General features: G+C 29.9%; 2 protein-coding genes and 1 non-coding gene across 3 annotated transcripts; 2 read left to right on the forward strand and 1 right to left on the reverse strand.

Annotated features, from left to right (window-relative positions):
• The first annotated feature begins 2,027 nt into the window (after positions 1 to 2,027).
• On the forward strand, positions 2,028 to 7,964 carry LOC108323847 (ubiquitin-like modifier-activating enzyme 5). Its single transcript, XM_017556630.2, has 14 exons — positions 2,028 to 2,392; positions 2,534 to 2,602; positions 2,713 to 2,826; positions 3,651 to 3,779; positions 4,064 to 4,132; positions 4,280 to 4,432; positions 4,531 to 4,567; positions 4,968 to 5,050; positions 5,333 to 5,407; positions 5,622 to 5,696; positions 5,905 to 5,991; positions 6,113 to 6,228; positions 6,432 to 6,478; positions 7,704 to 7,964. The coding sequence occupies exons 1-14, from the start codon at positions 2,303 to 2,305 to the stop codon at positions 7,838 to 7,840; spliced, it is 1,281 nt and encodes a 426-aa protein (XP_017412119.1). The 5' UTR covers positions 2,028 to 2,302; the 3' UTR covers positions 7,841 to 7,964.
• Positions 7,965 to 8,617: 653 nt separating this feature from the next.
• LOC108337917 (uncharacterized) lies at positions 8,618 to 12,323 on the reverse strand. The gene is made up of 9 exons (XM_017574507.2): positions 12,035 to 12,323; positions 11,883 to 11,958; positions 11,737 to 11,776; positions 11,599 to 11,657; positions 11,479 to 11,516; positions 11,272 to 11,335; positions 10,808 to 10,861; positions 9,203 to 9,304; positions 8,618 to 9,005 (listed from the first exon to the last, which is right to left on the reverse strand). The coding sequence occupies exons 1-9, from the start codon at positions 12,199 to 12,201 to the stop codon at positions 8,949 to 8,951; spliced, it is 657 nt and encodes a 218-aa protein (XP_017429996.1). The 5' UTR covers positions 12,202 to 12,323; the 3' UTR covers positions 8,618 to 8,948.
• Positions 12,324 to 16,773: 4,450 nt separating this feature from the next.
• Positions 16,774 to 16,854, forward strand: TRNAL-AAG (transfer RNA leucine (anticodon AAG)). The gene has a single exon. It is a non-coding gene; the product is annotated as a tRNA-Leu (tRNA).
• The last annotated feature ends 2,057 nt before the right edge of the window (positions 16,855 to 18,911 follow it).

An 18,911-nucleotide genomic window follows, 5' to 3' on the forward strand; every position in this document is an offset into this window, starting at 1 on the left:
TTTATTAAGATTTTTCTTTTCTTTTTTATTGCTTTTTTGAGTTTTTTTTTCATATTGTACTGGTTTTTTTATTTTCACATATTTTCTTTTTGTTAAATTAGACATAAATTCACTATTTTTTTCCTTATTTTTAGACGTTCTTTTTTATTTTATTTTTTAAAAAATATAACTTCTTTTTATCTTGTGAAATATTAACTTAATAGTTAGTATTATTTTTTTATCTCATAAATATTTATATATTTATTTTTAATGAATATAGAAGAAAAAAATAATATATTATGTATTTTATCATGATCAATTTTAATCGTGGCTTGTTATTATAGAGTTTTTTTTTAATAATTACGTCTCTGAAATTTTAATTAGATTATGATAAAAAAATTATTTTTTAATTTTAAACTTAAAAAATTCTGTCATATTAATTAAATACAGTTCAAACAATTTTTTTTTTTCATTCTTTTAGTTTAAGCCAGACAACTTTGATTATTCTCTTAAATCAAATTTGAACAATTTGTTTTAGGAGTTTCACTTAAAATTTTATTATAGTCAAAGTGAAACTATTTATAAGTCTTATTTAAATAATATAATTATGTTTTCTACATAAGAATAATTAATTAAAGTAATTTGACCCATAAATTAGTTTTGGAATTATCTTAATGATCCCAAGTGAATGGATTACTATACGTTAAAAGAATGTCTTAAAAAAATCAAAATAAATTTGGATATTTTTTATTGTGTCTCTACTAAATATTTTTTATTTATTAAGTATTAAAAATTTTCATAAATTTTAATTGAGTCAATATTATTTAATTTTTTTAATTGGTTGATTGGAATGTTATCTCGCCTTGTTAGTAATATTAAACGTCTTAGTTTTGTGGTTAATAACAATATGGTTTTTATTTATTATGGATGAAGGCAAATAAAATGAAGACTGTTTAGAGAGTCGTTTATCATCACAAGAGCTTATTTTCAACTGATATTTATCCAAAGTGAACATATAATAACTTTTATTATTTATATAAAAAAAATGACAATTTAAAGAGAGAAATGTCATAATTAAAAAATTTATATTACGTCAACGTATGTTCCTTAATTGATCAAAATTTTCTTTTAATTTAAATTTAAGTATAAACTCATCATTTATACGTTTGTGAGAATTAATATATGATTTGATTGATGTGACAGATTAAAAAAATTTATTTTCAAATTCACTCTTACCTACTTCTAAACTCACTCAAATAAACAACAACAAAATTTATTTTCAAATCTTTCTCAAATTCATTCAATCACTTTTTCCCAAATTCATTTAAGTGAACAAAACTTTAGGTATTTAAAATACCAATGAAATATTCATACTCCAATAGGATGTTTATTATTTTTTTCTATTTTAAAATGATAGTTTTTATAATTTTAAAAAAAAATCTTACAATATTAATGCAGATAATTAAGAGCAATTAATATGTAATATTCATATTGAAATGATATATAAAAAACACTCTACTTTTTTCAAATATTTTTATCCTTCATAAAATATATGAAAAATTAAGAATAATATTATTTAAATTTGCATTAATTCTTTTAGATAATTTATATTAGCCTTAAATCCATTTTTAGTCCGCATTAAATTTTAATCACAAATTTGGTTCTCTAATATTTCATCTTATTGCTTAAAAGAATACTACATATTTAATAATAATAATAATAATAATAATAATAATAATGTTAATTACTTATTTATATAAAATATTAATAAAAAAATTGAAAATTAATTATAATAGAAATTAATAGTGGATTAAAATTGCTTAATTGCATCAATTAAAAACCTACATATGTGGCTAAATTTTTAAACTATAAAATTGGCACATTTGCAAACACCGAAAATTGCATTTAAATATTAACGAGTGAGACATAAAATAAATAAATAAATTATTATTTTTTAGATAATTGTTTTTACACTGTTTGATTTAGATTCTGTGTTGGAAAAAAAAAAAACTATGTTTGAATTGACATTCTTAATCAGGACAAAAAAATTGTTAATACACTAACCAAAGCAAGTAGCGGCAGCACCAGGGAGAGTTGAAGTTAGAGCCTATGCTGGTGATCCTAGTGGACTGATAGGCTTAGATACAATAACAGGGAGCCAGGCCACCTCTCTCTGACTACAGCGCCAACCATCAATACATTGCTCTAAAACTTCAAACTCAGGGTTTCTGGATATTCCAAATTTCCAACTATCCACAGAAACCCGCGATCCGCACAAAACAGAATACAGGCGTTTGAAAAACGCTGTTGATTCCAGAGCGAGATGGAGGTCGAACTCAAACAGTTGAACGCCGATCTTCAATTTCTGAGTCAATCGCTTCCCGATCCATCTCACCATGCTTTGCTCGACAAGGTTTTTCTTCTTTTCAATTCCGAATTTATATCCCGATTCCATCAATTAAGCTGAAGACTCCTCACGAGTGTTAATGTACGTTATTAGATCCGATTATAAAATAACGAAAATGTGTGTATTTTTGCTTTTATTTTTTTGAAGATTCAATTGCGTGTTGAGGAACTTGGCAAGCTTGCAGCGGCTGCACCTGTTCGACGCTCCAAAGTCGAGGTAATTGAATTGCCTATTGGTCTGGTACATCACTGTATTTTTTTTTATTTGATGAATTTACAGTGTTAAGTTTAATTGAATGGTTTTTCTTCTTATTACATTGTTGCCAGGATATGAGTGCTGAGGTTGTAGATAGCAATCCTTATAGTCGGCTTATGGCACTTCAGAGAATGGGTATTGTGGAGAACTATGAAAGAATACGCGATTTCTCCGTTGCCATAGTTGTCTGTATTAATCTCCTTTATCACTCTTATTTGCTGTAGCATAAAATTTGTGACTTGCGTGTTTTTTATTTTTTTAGTTATTTGAATATCTAATGGCATAAATTAATAAGTTCCAAAGACCGAAGTGCGTTGAATCACAAGAGCATGAAACATTATTCTTCCCCCTTGGGATTTAATTAAGGAGTTCTTGTCGTTAATTCCTCTTAGAATCACCTTTATTTTGGGAACTGCTTAGAATGACATTCTTATTGTTTATTTATGGTCATTTCTTTTGATAAGAAATTAGGAATATATACCGTCTAAGTTCTGAGCATAGATAATAAGCTTGTTGGAGTATTTTTTTATCCATTGCTAAAATATTTTCCAATATGACATAATTTATGGTGAATATACTGTTCATATGGAGCATAACTTAATCTGCATTTTTTTATTGAAATATGTGATTAGAGTTATCTACCTTTGGCAATCTTGTTTTAGTATGTTTAGAAGTTATTCCATGTTCTATTTGTACATAAAGGATTGTTATGCGTGACATTTAATTAGACTAACTATCTAGCTATAATTGGACATAAACTCCTTTAATTCAGATCATACTCACTGAGAAAATACTTGATTTATGCAAGTGTTTCTACGGCCTTGCTGAATTTTTATATTAGAGGATAAGCCTTTTGGTCATGAACATAAACAATGGATGAATAATTTTGTAGAGGATAAACCAATAGGTGATCCTGACTATTTTTAACTCTATCGAAAAGATCCTCTCAATTGCTTTCTTCTGTTTTCATTGAAAAAATTAATTTTGGGTTATTCTTGCACAAACACAGGGGATAGGTGGTGTAGGAAGTGTTGCAGCTGAGATGCTGACTAGATGCGGCATAGGTCGACTTTTGTTGTATGATTATGACAAAGTGGAGCTTGCAAACATGAATAGGTTGTTCTTTCGTCCAGATCAGGTGAGTACCCAATTCTTCATTTTCTTGTTTTGCAATTATTTATTTTTGTATGTTTATCATTTTTACACATTATGTCATGAAATTGAAAGGGCTAATAACATGAGTGATTTTTAACATTAATTCTCTTGGCTGACAAAGTGAAAATGTGAAGTTTGATGCTAATAGCTAACTGAAGAATTTTGTACAACAAAGCTATATATTAAATTATATTTGCCATCATGAAGTTTCTAGAAGTGCCCTGTGTCCTTACCATAAATTGTGATATAATATTTTTAGCTTTCCAGGTTGGTTTGACTAAGACAGATGCAGCTGTACAGACTCTTTCAGACATAAACCCTGATGTTGTACTAGAGGTAAATATTATGCAGTGTTTATAGGCATGGGATCTTTTCACGTATCGATGTAACTGTTAAAATGAATCTTTATAAACATTTTAATGATTGGTAATATGTTAATACACTTTATCTGCTGACATATTTCCCTTTTCCTTTTTGATTTAGAGCTATACACTGAATATCACAACCGTCACAGGTTTTGAAACCTTTATGTCAAGTTTGAAAAAAAAATCATTTTGCCCAAATAAAGAAGGGAGTGGCGTGGATCTGGTTTTAAGTTGTGTGGATAATTACGAAGCAAGAATGGCTGTTAACCAGGTATATAAAAAATCATTTCAATTAAAAACAATTACTTTTCTTCTGTTTGGTTTTCCCTAGGGATTCTCATGTCTGACTGATTTCTGGAAGCACTGCAGGCCTGTAATGAATTGAGTCAAACATGGATGGAGTCAGGTAAGCATAAGGATCTGCAGATCTCTTCTCTTGTTAGGGATAAAATTCGTGGACTTGTTTATGGAAGGAAACTAAATTTCTCTAGATTGACTCCACCTTTGTCGATATTATGGAGTAGCAATGTGAAAAGAATCGTTGATACTCAAAGATAGAAATAAACATGGTTTTGATAAATATTGCAAAACATAATTTTCCTTTGCCAATATTTCATGGTGCTAAAAGAGTATGCATTCCTTCGTATCTATACGTGGCTACTGACTATTTACTGGCATATGTTATACAGGCCAGCATCTAATGCATCTATATGCAATATTTTTTATTTTTTATTTTTGCAGTCTGTATGTATGAAGTATGGATCTTCTTTTGTGTGGAAACTCATGAAATATACAAATTTGAACAGGTGTTTCTGAGGATGCTGTTTCTGGCCATATTCAATTACTTATTCCTGGTGAAACTGCCTGTTTTGCTTGTGCCCCTCCTCTGGTATGGCTCATTCTTATATGAGTTTGTGTATGAATCATAATTGACGATGAGTGGCCTTAAGGGATTAAACTTACTTATATCTGGTACTATACATGATTTCTGAAGCTCATCCATAGGAGATAGATGCTTGAGCTATTTAATAACTAGATATAAAAAAACTTTGGATGAATTACTTTATAGCTAGTCTATTGATGTGTGTAATTTCATCCACCTTACAGTAAATGTGAGTCTTTTATGCAGTATGTACAACATGTGAAGCATGCATTAACGTTTTCCTTTTAGGTTGTTGCATCTGGGGTAGATGAACGCACACTCAAGCGTGAAGGGGTCTGTGCTGCCTCTTTACCCACCACTATGGTAAACTATGATTCTCTATATCTTACATTGGCTGCTTCTCTTCATAGTTTTAAATTCAAATACTTTGTGATGTTATATCTTTTTAAATTTTCAATAGATATGACATTTTCAACTAATTTTAGGGGCTTATTTATTTATGTTAGTTGTTTAGAGTGTGCAGCACACTTTTAGTTTATTGTTATCTAACATTACCAAATCTTATTTGATTTCCTAGGGGGTTGTTGCTGGCCTTCTAGTCCAAAACACACTAAAATTATTGTTAGGCTTTGGACAAGTCTCTCCATATTTGGTAAGGGATGGATTGGTGTTTTCTTTATTCTTCTTCCTGAGTTGTTACAAATGGTTCCTTTATTCTAAAAAACAAATTAACAAAGTAACAAACTGAGTTCATTCTTCAGAGGAATCTGGTGAGACTACTTCAATGAAAGACAGTCTCTGTTTTTGTTAAATACATTAACTGTATGCTAATATGCTCACACTGGTTTGTTTATCTTTAGGGATATAATTCTCTAAAGGATTTTTTTCCAACTATGCAAATGAAGCCAAACCCTCAATGTTCAAATGTTGCTTGCTTGAAAAGACAGGTCAGTTGTTTATGTTTTGAAATTTTGAAAGTAATGAAAGTGTTTACAATCGTGTCCTATCGATCTCGTCAATAAATTCATCGCTCCTTCCAAATACGAAACTGCTATACATGTCATGCAGGAAGAATACATGCTTGCAAAACCAGCAAGAGATGCTGCAGCCAAAGCAAAAATGGAAGCTGAAGTACTATCAACTGAGGAAGTGCCACTTCACGACGATAATGAATGGAATATAAGGTGTTTAATGACTCTGTTCTTGTTCATTTGTATGTGTGTAAGAGAAGATACGAAACACACTTATCAGTTAGCATAGATTTATCCTTGATTTACTACTAATCGCTATCATTTATGCAAAGTACCCAATAGTATCAAACGTTATTCCTTCTGTTGAAATTTTATAGCCTTTACATGTAATGATGTTCTTTTGCATTAATTTCCAGTGTTGTTGATGATGTTGAGCTGGATGGTCCGGATACCAGAAGTTCAGGTATTATATTATTTACATTTTTTGACAGTGTAAATTCATAATCATAAGCTCAGAATTTATCCTTCCTTACAAGTGAATTAAAGTGCTGCATGCTTTTCTATGTGGTTGTTATCACTGCTAGATAATTCAGGAAGTAAAAAATGTTGGTACTAAAATTTGCATGGCCCCACTTCTTGTGGATGTGGTCAGCTTATATAATTTTATAAGTGCTTTTATAGTAACAATGAAATAAAATAAAAAGTTAGAATGAATAAAAATTCTCTAAATTTTATATTATGCATCTTAACCTATGAAGCTCGGACATGCCTCATAAATGGCGTGTCCCCGAGTTTGACAAGTATCAGACCCCGCATACGACACTCGTACGACACGTATCAGATAAATGTCCAATTGAAAAGACATATTTTTGTCTTTGACATAACCTTGACATGGTTTCAACAGCATGTTAATAAGGAAAAATGCTATTATTTTCTAAAAACTCAAACTTGTAAACTTATTGTTTAAGTTTCTATTATCATTATAGAAATAAAGAACAAATATTATATGATCACTACTTTTAACTTTTTGATACTAGATAGATGGATTAGATTCAGTTTTATATTAAATGACAATATTTATATTATTATATTTGACTATTGTTGTTTATAAATGATTTTAAATATATAAATATTGATTGTTAAATGAAATAATTCATAATGATCTAATATTAGATATGTGTCCTCGTGTCCTACGTTTTGGAGACTACAAGTATTGAAGTGTTCGTGTCCCCTGTCCCTGTCAGTATCCATGCTACATAGATCTTAACTTTTTCAGAAGTTAAATGAAGAAACTTTTAAAACAATGTTGAAGTACATAGATTGATTTTATCTTGTGAAAGGATGATTCACTTAACTTGTGCAACTCATTTTTATTTTTAAGAGCTCACTGAAACTGGCCCAAAGATGCATTGATTGGTTCCCTAGTTTGTCGGAACACGGGTGAAATTCAGCTCCTTACTGTAAATGTTTTCACATAAAATGTTGCTTTCTCTGGTGCACCATTACTGCAAAAGCGCAAAGTTTTATCCCTTATGACATTTTGGTCCGTCCAAAGGTTAAATTGCTATTGAAAATATTAGTAGGGAATGCGTTTACATTTCGATCTGAAGGGTTCAAGATCTGTTTTTGTTTTCGGTGTTCATTTTCAATTAATATTTATATTAACCTTTTCTCAATATGTATTTCAGATGTTCTGCCGGAAGGTCTCACACATGAACTTCCTAGTGCAGACGAGTTTCATGAGGCAACTCCTGACGCTCCAGTAGCTGACAATGACGACCTTGAAGATCTTCGTAGGCAACTTGAAGCCATTAATTCTGCATAGTATAGTGTCAAAATATTTTTGCCTTTTTTAAAGGAAAAAATTTCTGAATTTAATTGTTCAATTGAGCCAGATTAACTTTGAAAATTGAGAAAAACTAATGTTAAATTATTGACTATTTTGACAATCCATCCTGCACTTTTAATTAAACATGTTTATTAAAAACATGAAAATGTTTTTTAATAAAAACTAACGGCATAAAAAATTGATTGTTTCAGAAAGTGATTCTTAAACATATCGAAGCGTATGAGTTGCTTAGTTCATTACGCTTTCCATACCTAGTCAGCTTACTGAGTGAAAAATCATTTGATTTTCTAACCGTGAATAAAAATAAGGACTTGCTGAAGCTTTGTTAACATTCAAAGATATTATTCTTTATAAAAATACTGACTTCCTTACGAACTTCACCGGTATAACACTACGGCGAATGTGCTATTCGGAATTCAATTTTATCCCAAGCGTGAATAGCTCTTTGCACCTTTCATCTTGTATTGTCCTGGATTGCCGCAATATCTGCATTGGAATGATATTTAACAGAGCCAAATTTGAATATCATCATGGGGGAAATATAAATATTGGGTGGGTCCTCAATGGCCTTATTCCCCTATTATGGCAAGACCCTTGGGCATATGGGTTGGTTAATTTGTACTTTACTTGCACAAGTCCAATGTGACTACTATAGACTACTTGCATATGGCTTAATTAATTCTACAAGGTTTTCTAATTGTCCTCGTTGCTTATTTTGGATTATACGACTGATAAGCACCTTTCTCAGGAATAGAATTTCAAAGGCACTAATATCAACGATTATTATTTCCAACGACTTCCCCGCACAAGGTACATAAACATACTAAAAAACAACCTTCACATCCTTCGAGTATATTTTAAGACAAGACCTAAATAACAACTGTTTCTACAACTAAGAAACTTTTATGGATGTTAAACATGCTCACGTTCCAGTTCTACAGTCCACAGTAAATTAGAGGAGTGGTTTCTGCTGATTTGGTCAGAACCTTCCAACTATCTCTTCTTTCCGTTCCTTTCTCTTGAAATGTGTAAGAGAGGTGTTGTATCATATTACAAAGTAAAAATTTAAGTCAAACTTCAAAATCTAGTTCTCCTCAAACTTCAGATGAATTCCATTCATCAGTGGTTGATGTTTCCTCACCTGCATGATAAGAAAATTCTTCACACCAATATTATAATCCATATCTTCTTCAGAATGGCTAGAAATATTAAAAACAAAATATATGGAACTAACAGCTACAGAAGCTAATTATATTGAATCAGTATCAGTGGGTACCCTCAAGCCTATTGAACTGCAACGATAATTTATTTACAAACAAAAGTTTACGAAAATGTTACCTTTACACCAGCTAATGAAAGTAGTTTGTGAGAGGCTATATATGCCATAGCTGAATTTTCTAATTTCTTCTCCACAAAATAAATTACTTCCGAAACTCCTGACTGCAAGAAAGAATTTAATCGATAATGCCCCTCTTTTAAAGATTGGGTAGTAAGATAAAGATATGTCCAACAAGTGTACATTGAATATGGTTATCAGACGCGCATTGAATATGATTATCAGCTAATACAGAGATCATAAATTATTGTAATTTTCATCAACTTAACGCCAAAAAGTAGTTGTTACTCATAATATACAAACTAAGTTTTACCCCTCAGGGAAGCCTACTGTAACATAATGACAGAATGTAGCAGTTGTAAATGACACCTGATTCAACACACATAAGGGACCTCTCAGCCAAAAGAACATAAATGATGCGATTTATTTTAGAATTTTGACTTGTCATTAACTTATATCACAAACTGACTTGTAACATCAGAGTTATCTCTCACTTATTAGATCATCTTCAATACACATTCTCACACCAAGGCTAATAATGAAATGATAGTAAGTGATCGAACAAGCTTTTATAATCATTAGGATAAACTTTAATATTATAATTATTTGGCAAAACTAATTTAAAGCTTTGAAGGTAAAAGAAAAACTGACTAGTTGTTGAGAGTTGGTAATGTTTTAAAACGTAAGTGTTTGATATAATGATATGCTTATAAAATGACAAAAATAAGCATCCCAGAACAATGTTGTATATAACTTTTAACTTCATTGATAAAAATATATTTCGGAGTTTTTATAATTTTAGTCTTTAATTAACTTTAAAAATTTTGTAATTTTATTTATAATCAAATTCAAAATAAAAGAATATCATACCTTTTAGTAGATATCATGTTTTCATTATTTCAATTAATGTAATAGTTAAAAATAGAGGAATATATAAGAATCATCATTTATCAATAATATTAATATTTTGAAGTCTAGTCTCAATATAATAAAATAAATAGTGTAAATAGTATAATAGTCAAAATAAATAGTATAAAATAAAAAAATTACAAAATTAATTATTATCAATATCTTATGTAATAAAGAGGGGGGGAAATCTTAAGTAAAAATAATAAATAAACCCTGCTTTATGAGTGGAAGAGAAAAAGTTAAATGTAAAAAATCTTACCTCATGAAAAGAAAATGAAAGGAAGATTGAATGATAATTTTAAAAAGGTAATAATTATAAAAAACTAGAAGCTAGGGTTTTAAAATAACACTACAAACTAGTAAAAATATTGTGTTTACCCAACACTGTTAATAAAGTTTAAAAAAAAAATCAGCTAGCAAGCAAATTTAGAAGTTAGCTCAAACATCTTACAGATATCCTATCCTAGAATTTTAGTTTGCATTAAACTCAACTCCGCAAAACCATGAAAATGTCTCTCACTTCTATATTTTAATTTAATTATATTTTTAATCAATATAATATAAGATCTCCAACATATTTTCTTATCAGAGCAAGAAGGGGTAGTGCACTACTCTCGTAAATACTTAATGCTTTGACAACAAAAATGAAGACAGTTCATCGGAACATATTATTCGTCAAGCAGGACAACGTTACCAACCTGGATTATGATCTTTGCACATTCATTGCAGGGAAACATGGTCACGTATAGCCGCTGCAACGATTAGACAAGAGAAGAAGAGATAATTGGAACCTTTTTGTATCAGGTGATTAAATAAACAGTTTGTTTACAAAGCATGTGTTCTGTAAGCAATCCTGAGTATATATATTAGTTAAGAAATTTAACATAGAAAGTTTTCACTGAAATTTACATTCTTAATGAATTGGAAACCACAATTAATGAAATACATTAATGAAAACTTTCTACTTTGTTAGCATTTGTCATAACAAGGAATCTCTAAGAAATTTATTTTCTACGATAACTGGTAAGGGTAGTGGCATACTCAGTGACTGAGCCAGATACATAATCAAGTTTCCAAAAAAACATTATAAATAAAGCATAACTAAATATTCCGATTAAGACATTTAAATGATATGTTAACCAGATAGTGTAGCGAAACTCACTTGTCCAGCAGCAGAGGCGTGATTTGTGTTAAGAATAGCATTTATTTCTGCATGACAAACATAACTAAAGTAGACAGAAAAGGCATAATTAGCACGATCACGTTTAATAATAATTAAAAAAAAAAACAATGACTTCAGCAAGAACATTGTCAAGCCACAAAGAAGATTCAGTGCATAACAGAATCCATCTCCTCGAAACACACTTACGGGTACTTTGTCTCCAAAGGATTCCCAGTCCTGGATTTCTGAAACACGGAGATTTCTGAATGAGAATGTTTAAACAATACTAAAATAAAAGCACAAAAATAGTTCTCTTAAAATGCCAACCTTTGCCCAGGGTAGCTTGTCATCAGAACAACCCCTTGGAAACCCATTATAACCAATTCCTGACAGAAGAACAATCAAAGTAAAGATCCATGTTTCACATATGAAAGAGAAATGGATATAAGAACCTAATGAACTTACCAAGAATTATACCATCTTGACTCACCAAACAAGCGCCAACCTGCAACATCAACAACCCCAAATGCACAAATTTATAATTTAAACCAACCCAAGCAAACCCAAAATCCAAATTTAATTGTATTCACAAAAATTGAAATAAACATGACCTGCCTGTTAGGATCTTTGGACCTCTCAGCTGACAAAAATGCAATTGCCATAAAATAGTCATCCCACGATAAATATCTGTATAATTATAAAAATTAAGTAAAAAAAAAAGTTCAATCCATCTATTTTTCGCCACAGGATAACTCAAACTTACCCTTTTCTCTTCGAAGGGTCGAAAGGGTCCGGAGGAAAGGAAACCGTGCCGTTTTGGGATGATTTGACACGGGCTTGAGAGCGGCAGAAGAAGCGGAGAGCAACTGCAGAGGCCATGGCGCCAATCACAGTTGCCGTGGCAACCAAAGTAGCTTCGCGATAGTTCATAGATTCAGAAATATGAAAACCAAAGCGAATTGGCTTTAGGAGAAGATGGGGTTTTGGGGTTCAAAATGTGAAAAATAAATTGTATGAACTACAAAATAAATAAATAAATCAACACAAGACTTGGAATTTGGAAGCGGGAAAGAGAGCGGGAAACTTTCCAAGGGAATACTGTTTTAATTGGTTTATGTAATATCTTCCCATAGATGTGTTTTACACTAATTTAGTTAAACTTTATAGGATAGAAAAAAATATTTAAATTCACTTAGTATTATTGTATCTTTGTTTTTTGGAGTGGGAACAGGGAGTATAAGAACAACAAAAAGGAAAAAAAAATATAAATATATATATATTATATAATTGTAATTTTTGTAAAATAATTTGATATGCTAATACACTTTTTAGACATATAAATTATACATAAAATACATTTCAAATTAAAATGAAGGCAAATCATTATAAAATTTTAATAAAAAAATTATATTTTATAACATTTATCATTTCAATTTTTTATTTTAATTGTTTATTTATTATTATATAATATTAATGGAAGTGTTAACAATCATTAAAAAGTATAAATTATGCTTGATTAATATATAACACAATCAATATGATATTTTTTCCAAGTAAAAGTAATGCACTGAGTTGATGGTACTCACAAAATAAAATAAAATTACATGGTTTTCATGATGATGAGAAAAGAGAGAGTTACAGTAAGAAAAAAAAGAATTAGAAGCAGGAATAAGATACTCGAATATCCTTAAGTATTATTTGTTCTAAAAAAACATTTTATATTTCTTTATAAAATACAGAGACAAAATTAATATATACTTTAAAATAAAATAATTTTAGTTAATAATTTAAAGACGAAATTTCTCATTATTATCAGTAATGCTTACTATAAAATTGTTTGGATGACACATGTATTAAAGTGGACCATTTTAGTTATTTGTATAAGTTTAGTAATGCCTCTTTCAAATTGTTTCAATTTTTTTTTTCTAAAATTAAACAATGACATTTGAATCATGTTAAAATGTAATGGATTATCTTGTTATGATTTATTAAGAGAACTAACTTATAAATGATTAATTATCTATAAGTTATAATACATTGCTACATGTATATAACCAATTAAATTAAAATATAGTTAATTATTATTTAAATAATTGATTAATTCGCTTACTATATTCTCTTTTTCACATAAACAACTAAATAATCAAATATTATTTATAATACTTTATTAACTTCATTTTTTAAAAACGAAAATTTTGTTTTTTAGTTTAAAACATATACAAAATTAATTGAACTTTTTTCTTTGTGTTTTAAAAAACATGCAATTTGAGTTTTTTTTTTTATAAATATGCTTGTAGAATTTTCAATATGACTTATGGATCAGTTGACTTCTAACCCATTTTTAAATATGCTTCTTCCTAAACAAGGGAGAAAAAAGTCTTAATTTTTAAAAATATTTTTCAAGTAGGTTAAGGTGAAAATTAAGATAAATTTAATCCTTATTACAAATTTTTTTTAATAAATTTTTAAAAATATATCTTTATCATGCATCAAAGTTTGAAACGGATTATCTAATAGATCAATGTAACTTTTGAAAGTCTTGAAGGATATGATATCTGATATATGAAGGATATGATATATGATATATGATTTTTTTATATCGTAATTGTTCAATTTTATATATTTATTTGAAAATATATATTTTAATTTTGTGGTTATCTTGTCATTAATCTGTAATAATTTTAATCATAAGAAATATATCATTAGTTATTTATTTTTTTGGTTGGACGGTGACTTTTTATAATTTTGTTTTACTTTTATTTATTTTATATTAAAATAGTTAACTTGTGAAATATAAATGATTAATGTCACGCTAATGTTTCTTTGAACTTATCGGACCATGTTATAGGTTAAAATTTGGATAGTTAATAGTAAGACTAAAATTATCAATTTTTGAACATCTGAGCCAAAATCAAATTGTTTAAACAGTGGAGATTACTGAAAATTATATTTTTAAACGTCGTTATTCAACTGGACCATTCTTTTTGGTGCTTGTTCATAATTATCTTTTTTTTAACATGTTTTATTATTTTTTTTAAAAAAACAGCCTACTTTTTAAATATATTTAGTAAAAAATAAATTATCCTTTTTAGAATTATGACTTGTTCCACCAAAATTGGTGATTCTTTTATTATTGCACTTCTTTTGACCACACTTTTGAAGTGACCTTCCATTTTTCATGAACTTTCCTTGTCAGGGTAGATATAATTAGGAATAGGTTTTTCAATAAAATTTGGATTCTTTTATAATCAGTATTATAACTTTTTCTTATCAACTGCATCATCAATCAATAAAAGTACATATAGAGATTTTTCTACATGATTAATCGTTCACCCTTATTATTTAGGATTTTATTTTTACGAATAATTCAATAACTCCTTCTATTAGAGCATTTCCAACATATCAATTTTAAGAAGTTTTTTTAAATTTAATCACAATATATCATCATAAGACATTTTCATTCAAGTAAATTAATATATGAAGTTATTCTTAAAAACTTATTTACGACTTTGAGTGTCAAAAATAAAACTTAATATTTATAGTTAAATATCTTTTTTATCTTTTAATTTTAAGTAAGAATTGAAATTAGTTTTTATTTCAAATTTTGATTTAATTTAGTCATTTAATTTTAAAAATGTATAAATTTAATCTTTTAATGATATTTTGTTAAATTTATTTGACAAATATTATTTAAGTTGTTTATATTATTTAATATATTTTTTCTTTAATATTAATTTATAAACGTATTTAAATTTTTTAATAAACTTAATAAAATTTTATTAAAAGATTAAATTAGTTAAAAATTCACATACGAAAGACTAAAAAGATGGGAAAAATTAAAAACATAAAAAAAATAACAACACGAAATTTAATTTCACCGACCAAGACGTTAGAATAGAAACATGGCCACTTATTTTATTGCGTCTCACTACTCCATCCTTCTGAAAGATTCATGTATAGTTACAATAAATAGAATTCATTCACCTATCAACAAAAACAATGATGAGAGGTATCCCACAACGTGTGCCAATGTCCTTTTATAAATCTATAAAAATAAAATCACAAATTTGAAAAAGAAAACACATAACATCACACTAATCTTTTAAAACTATAACCAGAGAAATGGATGATTTATTGTACCTGCTTATCTACTTTTAAATATTTACAACCTTTACTAGTTGTGTTTTAACATAACACAGTCAGATCTATTATTTACAATACCAATTTCATGAAGAACGGAGTAGTCTCAATCTTCTAATATTATCATCAAATTCACTATTTGTTAAGATTTTTTAATCTAAATGTAAAATTAAAGATTGATGTGTTTGATGATCAAGGAGAATTCAATGTTATTTCATATAATTGTTTTATGTACAAGATAAATAAATATGGTATAAAAAAGTCCTTTGCGGGGAAAGATAAGGAATTATAATAACTTATATTATTTTGATGCCCTAAAATTGTTGATGAATCTATTAAAGGAGAATGAAAAGTTAAATAGAAAAAAGGGAAAGTTTTTGTAGTGAAAATGCATTGATCAAGAGAGATGGAAAAGCAAAGGAACATGTGAGGATATAGAGTATAGAGTATGGAGAATGATGGGAAAATATGATTGAAAGAGGTTAGATAGGGTTGAAGGAAATATTAATTTGGGAAAGTAATATAGAAGAATGATGAAGCATGTGAAAGTTAGAGAGGTTGTTATTGGATTGGTCTAAGTCCATTATAAGCAGCATTTGAGGGAGTGATGGAGGTCACTTTAGCACAATCATTCATTTATCATGGTCTCCAACTAAGCCTTCTCTAACATATTCTTATTTGGGACCCCTTTGCCAGTTGTACCATAACTCTTATTTATGCTTTTACCTTTTCACAACTTCTCTAACATATTCTTCTTTTTGTTTCTTTCTATCACTCTTTCCTATTCCTTTCTCTGCTTCCTAACTCATAACACTTCTTCATCATTTACTGTCCATGTAAATATATTACTCTTTCAACTTCACACATTCTTATGTTCTTCAAAAATTAATTTCATCTCAAAATATTATTTTACATCAAAGGTTTTTCTTTTCTTTTTTCTCTCGTGTAGATGATGTTAAATTTAAGATTGAAATAATGATGCATATATAAATAACTATTATTGTTATTTAATTATCTTTTTTACTTTTTATGTGTAATATAGCTATACACGTATGTAACAACACTTTGATCCTATACGTGTAGATTAATTTGACAGAAATTCTACACAAAAAGTAAGGTTGTATATACTCCAAAGTTTATGATTTTAATCTATAAAAATCAAGTTCTGTGTAACATTAACGATGTGATTTGAGTTTTTATATTTAGAATGTGAATTGTTAATATACTGTCTTTTAAATTTAGTATCCAATAAAATTTAATTATTTAGACACGGCAAATTAATCATTAAGCTATGTTTTAAGTTATTTTCAGGATGAATAATGTTAGTATATCTACCAAATATCCAAATGATGATACTATCACGTTGAGATGGCCGAGTTGGTCTAAGGCGCCAGATTAAGGTTCTGGTCCGAAAGGGCGTGGGTTCAAATCCCACTCTCAACAAATTGTGTTTTATTTTTCTGATAGCGTCCTCCTCAAGCTAGGTTGGGCCAAAGCACGAAGATGAAGCTATGGAGGTGGAATTTGTGCGGAAGCGATGGATATGGTGGTGGGCTCACAATTTTGGTGAGTATTTGTGGTAGGATGGAGGTGTTTGATGGATCTCCGGAGAGGTTTGGTGAGTATTTGTGGTAGGATGGAGGTGTTTGATGGATCTCCGGAGAGGTTGGGCCAACTCTAGAGAAGGGTGGTTAGAGGGACCTCATGGGATGCTCTAGCCTTGACTTGAGACAAGATATGTTTGCACACATTTTGGCATAATAACATTCAAATTCATCAAGTGATTTTACAAGGAAGGATACCCTTCTATTTATAGAGAAAGGTGTCTCCTAAGTAGACAAGAAACCCTAAAAACTATCCACTCTTAAAGAGACATGTGGCAATCCTCTTTTACAAAGTTTCTCCACTCTTAGAGTGCCATGTGGCAATCCACTTTTGTAAAGTCTTCTCCACTCATGTGGTAATCCACTTTTGCAAAGTTCCTCCACTCTTAAAGTGCCATGTGACAATCCACTTTTGCAAAAGCTTTCCACTCTTAGAGTGACATGTGGCAATCCACTTTAGGAAGAGTTTCTCCACTTGGAAAGTGACACATGGCCACTTCCTTTTTAAGAAGTGTCTTCACTAAGAGCTTGCCATGTGGCCATCATGTCCCATGGTGGGACACACTCTTTTAAGCTAATATTACAAACCATACAATACTTGGCCCATTATACAAGGCCTAAAAATATACCCTATACTACTTGACCCTTAATACAAGGTCTAAAATACACACAATTTTACCATGGCTAGGGCATATGCCATCATACCCTCCCTCTTAAAAAGGATTTGTCCTCAAATCTTTAAGTTTCTTCAAAAACCCTCTTCTTCATATTGATCAACTTATGTATCAACAAAACCCTCCGGGGTCAAATAACTTTCTGCAAAAAACAAGAGATAAAGTAAGTATTATTAGAATAATCAACCCAATTATGTATTTTCCCTTTAAGTCCCGGCTTATCTTGTGTTGAATGCATATGCATTTGGAGTGACTTCCTTTTTTACCACCAAGTCTCATTTGGTCTTGTCTTTCCAATCTACTAAAGGAAGATGAAAAGAATACCCCTTTTGAATCTTCACACAAGCTTGTGGCCCTTAACATGAAGGCTCTTTTGTTGGGACACTCATTGGACATGTGTGTATTGCTTTGACACTCTGAACATTTGATTTTGTATATGTTAATGTCATCTCTTTCCTTTTCTCTCTTATTTTTCATTTGTACTTGGTCTATTTCAACTTGAGATGGTGTGAGAGGATGAAGTACAGACTTTCTATCTTTATGGTTGAAGGTTATCTCATTGGTACGACCATGATGTATGGTTTCCTTTTCAAAAAGCCAAGGCCTTCCTAACAAGATGTGACAAACTTCCATAGGTACTATGTCACATAGCACACTATCTTCATAATTCCCTATGGACAACTTAACCTTCACTTGTTGATTAACTATCATGTCTTCACCATCATTAAGCCATTGAAGTTTGTAAGGTTGGGGGTGAGGCAATATAGTTAAGGCTAACTTTTCAACCAACCTAGTGCTACAACAATTGCAACATGAGCCACTATCCACAATAAGAGAACACGTGTTTTCTAAAACTTGACATCTTGTATGAAAGATGTTCTCTCTTTGGGTTTGGACTTGGGGACTAGGTTGATTCTTCAAAACTCTTCTCATCATGAGGAGATCTCCCTCGCATGGGTAGGAATCTTCTCCTTCACTCTCATCCTTACTTGTGTCTTTCTCCTCCTCCTCTTCACTACTATATGAGTCAACATCCCTCAAGATTATGGTCCTTTTAGTGGGGCATTGTGATGCCATATGACCTCTACCTTGACATTTAAAACATTTAATTTCACTAGTACGAGTGTGTAATGATGTTCCCTCCCTTGATCTATCTTTTTCTTTCTCCTTCCACAGATTCCTAGAGGTTTCCTCTTCCATCACTTGCTTACCTTCCCTCCTA

Source organism: Vigna angularis, chromosome 1 (genome assembly GCF_016808095.1).
Source record: "Vigna angularis cultivar LongXiaoDou No.4 chromosome 1, ASM1680809v1, whole genome shotgun sequence".
NCBI lineage: Eukaryota > Viridiplantae > Streptophyta > Magnoliopsida > Fabales > Fabaceae > Vigna > Vigna angularis.